The sequence below is a fragment of the Harmonia axyridis genome, chromosome 1 (genome assembly GCF_914767665.1).
Source record: "Harmonia axyridis chromosome 1, icHarAxyr1.1, whole genome shotgun sequence".
NCBI lineage: Eukaryota > Metazoa > Arthropoda > Insecta > Coleoptera > Coccinellidae > Harmonia > Harmonia axyridis.
Window position 1 is genome coordinate 7,817,445 of NC_059501.1, and position 7,520 is coordinate 7,824,964.

The following is a 7,520-nucleotide window of genomic DNA, read 5'->3' on the forward strand; positions in this document are numbered from 1 at the left end:
CATTCATACATGACTACTATGGAAAAGAGAAATGTAAACCAACTATATTTGATTTCATTAAATAATACAAGGAGATTAACTCCGTTTTCTACTCAAGCCATAATTTTACTATGAAATAGAAAAGGGCTTTTTATTGTTTGAAATATGTACGTTAACAGCATTCCGTTAAATATCAGAGCACGAGTTTGAGTATCGACTATGAGTACGGCCATAGGAGTCTGTTTGGAGATCGATTATTTCCTATATATGGGGTCAATATATCGGAAAATTCACAATCTGTATCAGGTATCGGCAAGTATTAATGAAAGCTCATTTTTGACAGTTTCAACATTGCATATAGATAATACAGTAGGACAAAGTTAGTTTCGCGAAAAGAATTTTCAAGTCGATAGATATTCGGCAAATTTATTGATGAATTTTGATTATATTTCACTAACTTTAAACAGAATTAGTTCTGAGCAACTATGGACCTTGGTAACAAACCTGATCATTCTTAACATTCTTTTCAATCGATTCATAGTATAAGTCCATTAAATTTTTGATGGTCGCCATTTCATTTTGACTCGTTTTCATATTTATTTGTGCTCAACGAAATTTTAATGAATTGTATTCTTGGATGACTTTGATTTTCGGCGAATCAATGAAAGCCATGTAGGCTTTCTGTAAAGGCACTGATAACAGATCAGTTGTAATTTACATACCTTGATTCCAGTTTATATATTAATTAAAATATATTACTAGAGAAAGAGCATGAAAGTAAGTCCGGGTGATACAGAAACATTTTTTTTACATTACAGATTATGCCTTAAGGGCAAATTTCCTTGAGAGGAATATATACATTTTCCTGATATCTTTAGGGGTTTTGAGACTGACTTGATGTTCGGTCGATGCACGCCTGACAGCACGGGTCTTCTTGGGTCTGAGGTCTAAAGGCTTGTACTTTTTGTTTTTGTACAACTTCCTCAATTTTTTGTTTTGTTTTTGGTACATAACAATGTATACCGTAGCAATTGCCTTCCTCATAGACGTTGGACAACTTGGAAGGAGCACCTCCAATAACTTTAGCGGCCCTAAGGCTAGTAAGTTCTTTTTTCAACTCATCGAGTTACCTCGTGAGCTCTTTTTTGTCTTTAGTTATCAAATCGAAACACTTGACTTTACACATTTTGGTGGTTGCGTTTCAACTTGGACGCCACAAACTTCAGAGAGGTTGAGTGTTATTCGCCTACCTTTCTATGTACACCAGGTATTCTTCCAAGTCTTCTTTGGGTGTTCTGTAATGAAATATTATAATCAGTTTCAAGAACAATAGTTTTAAATTATTGTGATACAAATGAATATGAATTTTGCAATTCTTGAAGAGCATGTAGTGCCATTTGCCAATGTATGGATAAAATTTCATTTTTATGGACGATAATGCCAGACCCCATCGTGCGCGCATCGTTCAGGAGTACCTTGAAGAGGTTGAAGTCTCTCGAATGGAATGGCCAGCAAAAAGTCCAGATCTCAATCCGATTGAGCAGGTTTGTTTGGGACAACCTCAATAGAAGGCTGAGAAGTTCAGAAAATCATCCAGCTACTCTTAATGACTTAGGAATCCAACTCAGAGAAATCTGGGAAGGATTAGATAAGAACATTTTAAGATCACTCATTTTGAGTATGAATCGTCGTTGCCGAGCTGTAATTAACGCGAGGGGTGGAAATACCAAGTATTAAATCACTTATCAGCATTCCAGTATTTTGAAAATTGTTTATTTCTCTTCTTTCACATAAGATTCGGTGAAATCCTGAATTTTTCTTCCATTTAATGTGTCTTGTTTCGTTCAAAACCTTCCCGAGAGAATATAAAAAATAAGTTATAAAGTCAATGTAGAGTTAACTTTCATTAAAATTGAGATTTTCAGAATGTGCATTAATTTTTTTGCGCAGTGTAACATAATACATCTGATAGTAAAAGCCATGCATACTTTCTCGGAAAACCAAATAAATTATTTTTTTCCCTAAAATATTTTCAGTCTCTACAACTTCCGGTTATACCGGAAACAGACTACTACTACACCCTTTTTTCAAGTGGCACACCCAGTATATTATTGCATCATTAGATAGCCTTTTTTGATGAAATTGCAGCTATATGCCATACCTTGGGCAAAAACTCAACGGTAAAGTTATGAAATAAATGACGGAGAAACTTGAATGCTGGCCGTAAGGCAAAACTCAGAACAATTCAACGATTAATGGTCGAAGTTAACAACAATTTTTGTTTACATCACTAAGTCATTAATTAGATTTTATTTGATGATTGTTTTTGGTATTCCAAACTTCAATTCCACTCTAATTCCAAAACTAATCATTTTTTACCTATAGCTTATTAATTATTGTTATTTTTTAATTCTGAATTCATGGTGAGTGAGTGGCGGTTTACTTTCGGGACAACCTGATGCATATTTTTGATTTGACCAATTCCTGGTACTTTTTTTTTAGCAAATCACTTACTCTTTTCATTTTGGTGTTACGTTTACATCCAAAAAGTTGAAATAAAAATCGGAATCTGGCCATGGTAAAACCTTGGTTAAGGTAGATGGAAAGAATTACACATTCTTGAACTCAAAATGTGGGAGGGCCCATTTGTTGAGGAGGAAACCAAGGAAAGTAAGATGGACCATCCTCTACAGAAGGAAACATAAGAAGAGTCAAGAGGAGGAAACTAACAAAAAACGTACCAGGAGGACTCAACAATTCCAAAGGGCTATTGCAGGAGCTTCTCTAAATGGCATTATGGCTAAGAGTAATCAAGGGTCTGAAGTGAGGAAAGCTCGGAGAGAACAAGCCATCAGGGCTGCCAAAGAGCAGAAGGAAAGCCAAAAGGCTACCGAGAAGGCTGCCGCTCCACCTAAACCCAAAGCTGCACCTGAACAGAAAGCAGCCAAAAATGTAGCAAAGGCTGCACCACGTGTCGGAGGAAAAAATTATTTTAAGATCCTTAATAAATCATCAACTTACTGGTTCTCATTTCCAGCTGCTCGGAATCGGACTGGTTGCCTTCTGGCCCGAGTAGACCTTCTCCAACCTGAAGAATAAAGAAAAATATTTCAGAATTGAAAACTAATTTGAATGTGAAAAATTGTTATTGTTTGTCTTCTTTATGAATCGATTATGTTACACACAAAGGAAAAGCGATAACATAAAATCCGGATCTTTAAGAAGCTTGTGGAAAATCATCGGCCGGCCGTACAGAATTGATATTGATCACGTATTCTTCATCAGTGAATCGAACCAAGTCGATTTAAAATCCCGCCTGGTATATTTTATGATTTTTTTCATCTTGAAAATGGGCCATGTTGTTCTGAATTTTTGTAATGGGTGTTTTTTTTCGAGGTATATAACTTTAAGTTGGCATTACTGTTCAAGATGGCGACCGATTTAACAGCTGTCAAGTGACTTATTCTCAGTTTGATTTGGCAATTCATCGTGAATAGACTCACGCCTGAACAACGCTTGCAAATAGTGCAATTTCATTTCGAAAATAATGGTTCTGTGCGGAATACGTATCGCGCACTACGTCCATTTTATTTTGTTTAGCGATGAAGCGCACTTCTGATTGAATGGCTACGTCAACAAACAAAACTGCCGCATTTGGAGTGAAGCTAATCCTCAAGTGTATGTCGAAACACCGTTACATCCAGAAAAACTGACTGTTTGGTGCGCTTTATGGGCTGGTGGAATCATTGGTCCGTACTTCTTCAAAAACGATGATGGCCAGAACGTTACAGTCAATGGTGATCGGTATAGAGCCATGATTACTAACTTTTTCATTCCTGATTTGAACAACCATGAAGTCCAGGAGCTGTGGTTCCAACAAGACGGCACAACATGTCACACAGCTCGTGCCACAATCGGTTTATTGAAAGACGTTTCACGTTTTGGACCTGTGAATTGGCCTACAAGATCTTGTGATTTAACACCGCTAGACTACTTTCTGTGGGGCTATGTAAAGTCATTGGTCTATGCGGATAAGCCACAAATATTGTGTATATATTTGGAAGACAACATTCGCCGTGTTATTGCCGATATACGACCACAAATGTCGGAAAAAGTAATCGAAAATTGGACGTCCAGATTGGACTACATCCGAGCCAGCCGTGGCGGTCATATGCCAGAAATCATATTTAAAATGTAATGCCACAAGATTATCTTGCGGATAAATAAAATTCATGTCAATCGAATAATCCATCGTTGTTTAATTGCAATTTAAAGTTCTATAGCTCAAAAAAAAACACCCTTTATATAGTTAAATTTTTTCTGTCATTGGCTAAAAGCTTTGTGTTATCTACTATCTTTATACAATTATTCGCCGAGCAGGGCCGGCGTTAGGGGTGAAACAGTGAAACTCCTCCCTCAAGTTCTTGCATCAGTCCGAATAGTTTCCAAAATAATTAAAAAAAAACTGCAAAGAAGAGAAAATTTCCATAGTTCCAATTTTGTGAATTATTTCTACTGTAAATATCGTATGCGTTAACTCGATTCACATTTTCGAAGTAGAATAATGTATCAATATCTTACATCTTTAATTTGAAAACTATTATCACAGTGTTTCAAATGTTCAAGAGTTATTCGAGATTTAATGAATTTATACTATACCTAGAGTAAATTTCTTCGCTGATTACAATGAAATTTGTTATCCTATTCGGATTGTAGGTAGTCCCAGACGAATTTCATATTTTCGAAATATCGAAAATCTTAAAATTCATGAAATAATCCACCTATAAATTACAATAATTCAAAGTTGAAAACCCTCGACCTCTCTCGGAATTGATTGATTTATTGTACATCTCTATTTCTTGAATGAAATCATCCCCAAAATATTCAGATATAATTTCCATTTTGGCATTTGAATCAGATTCATTGCAGAAATCGAGGTATTCCAACATTTTAAACTAATTGAATCAAAACAACTTCCCTTTTATCAGAGCCGTATCTAGGTACAATTGCGCCTGTGGCGATATGTTAGACAGCGCCCCCCATTTTCGATGATTTTTTTTTCACCCATTATATTTTCTTATAATATTTTTTTATTCATAATTTGAGTCATATGCTTTCGTTGAAGTTTTAAAATAATAACTATATATGAAATAGTTGCGAAAAAATTCAGGGAGAGATTACTTGTCAAAAAATAGGGTGGGTTTTTCATATAAACTTTTTTTTTGCGCCTCCATCTCCTTAGCTCTAGCCTCCTAAAAATGGCTCCCGAAAAGTAGTTTTCAATTTGTGAAAAGTTTATAATTGTTGTTTTTTTTTTGTTTCGTTCATTTTATTTTTGTACCATTTCTCGATAAAATCATCGTTTTGACATCCGCCTATTGGATAAATTTGAGGTCGAAAATAATTTCAACCTCCACAACTCACACGTATTATTTGTGATGTTTTTTTTTCGAAAACTGTGAATAAAAGCAAAAAATTACAAGAGACCTCATTTGTTAAGAATAGATTAGTCTATCCAAAATTAATTTACTCATTGTAAAATATGAATAAAGAAAAAGTTATCACGAAACAAGTTTGGAGGGTGGCTTTTTTCTACCCCTTGGAATCATAGAGAAACACCACCAACAATTTTTTCGAATGCCTTCTCGCTCGCATGAAATGTCAGCTCAACTTAATTTTTGTGAATTTTTTGGTTTTCAAGAGAAAAATGATGTCAAAACGATATTTTTTTGGGAACTGTTACAAATATAAAATAAAAACATTTATCAACTTTTCACAAATTAAGAACTACTTTTTCAACTAAGCGGGAGAGAGCTCAGAAAAAGTTTATTTGAAAGACCCACCCTATTATTTGAATCTCCCCCTGATTTTTTCGCACCTTATCATAAACACCCCCTGTATATTTACTCATTTTTATGGAAACCATTGATATTCATATAGGAACATATAAAGACTATAAAGAGATAACTCCTGAAGATCTAAAAAACCGATCCTTATAAAATTGCCATATTTATATTATTTCTTCCCTTAAATTAGAGTTTTGTTGATCTTGAGATCATTTTGGGCAAATTCTATGGAAGGCTAGCAATATTTTAAATGTTTCCAGATTTCTCGGCATCGCTCGTTGCGAGGCGTACCTATATAGGTATAACATGAAAACCGAATTGTGATCTTTCGAATTATTTCGCCCGCAGCTCCAATATTTTTTTTTTTATATTTTTGGGCGCCCCTGTGGGCCTTGCGCCCGTGGCAAGTGCCACTTTTGCCACGCCCTAGATACGGTACTGCCTTTTATCTAGGTGCACATAAAATTCCCACCCAGATGTGAGACCTACTTCAGGTCATAAACAGAAATGAGTGTTTTACAACAACCCTAGGGCTTCAATACAAAGAATACCGAAACCGATCCCACCGATGTCTCAATATGCGACTGTGAATCTGAGGTATTTAATACCCAAATGCAGTATCTAGCAATGTCTGGCATAGGCTCACAATATGCGCCCGGGCGCATATTGAATGCCAAATATTTTGAGCGGAACACATGTTTGTAATCCTTATCAGTTCTCGAAGCAATACTGAAACTTTGCATGTCCAACCGCTGTTTGTAGGTATCTTGTGATGTGATAGGTGATCAGCTGTTTTATTAAGATCTTTTAGACACATAATATAGAAAGAAGAATTTTTTATGTCTACGATATACTATGTGTAGTTTGATATTTTTGACATATGTATATGTATCTGTTCTGTTTTGCTGTTTAATTGTATTCAAGAACCTTGGAAATACTTGATATAATATTATACATATATTAGAGTATTTCAATCCTCTCCATTCACTAGAATTTTACTTTTTTACGCACGATTGCAAGCTTCGTCATCGGAAGCAGGTACTGTTGTTTTTTAAGAAGGGTGGGGGTGGTTATGAGGAAATTCATGTTGCTATTGATGGTTTTTAACCAAGGACGCCTAAAAATTCTTAGCTTCAGGCGCTAAATTACAAATGTCACCACTAGACATAGTAAACGTAAGTACCTAACTTACCTTCTGTGGCAGTGGGCGATTGCGTTGGTCTAGGTATCGATACATCAACTTTTTTTTAAAGCCGGGCGCCTCCATTGGCCGATGGATCATCACATCAGCCATTTTGGTAACTCCGCACTCGAGAATGATAGTATTGGGTAAATTTTGACTTGTCTCAGGATCTAGAAAAAAAAAAATTGTTTAAAATCTGGACCATCAATTAAATTTGTAACCATCATAAAGAATATTTTAATAATAATAATAATAATAATATAATATATAATAATATAATAATATAGTTTATTCTCAGAAAAAAAAAACAAAATTTCTCAAAATGACATCAATTCCCAAAATCTACATACTATGAAAATAAACATCACACAATCACAGAAGTAGCGTTGCTACTTATAAGTGATGTTCTTTCACTTCTACATATCAACGAGGTCACAACAATGCTGATCAAAAATAACAATAAAAAAAGAACGAAAAACAATTTTACAAAATTCAGACTCATAACAGAATCA

At 35.0% G+C, this 7,520-nt stretch overlaps 1 protein-coding gene across 1 annotated transcript; it reads left to right on the forward strand.

Moving 5' to 3' along the window:
* Positions 1–2,538: 2,538 nt before the first annotated feature.
* LOC123670843 (60S ribosomal protein L24-like) lies at positions 2,539–3,078 on the forward strand (the record flags this gene model as incomplete). Its single annotated transcript, XM_045604409.1, has 1 exon — positions 2,539–3,078. A coding segment is annotated over one exon (540 nt), but the record flags the coding sequence as incomplete, so codon positions are not given.
* Between the last annotated feature and the right edge of the window lie 4,442 nt (positions 3,079–7,520).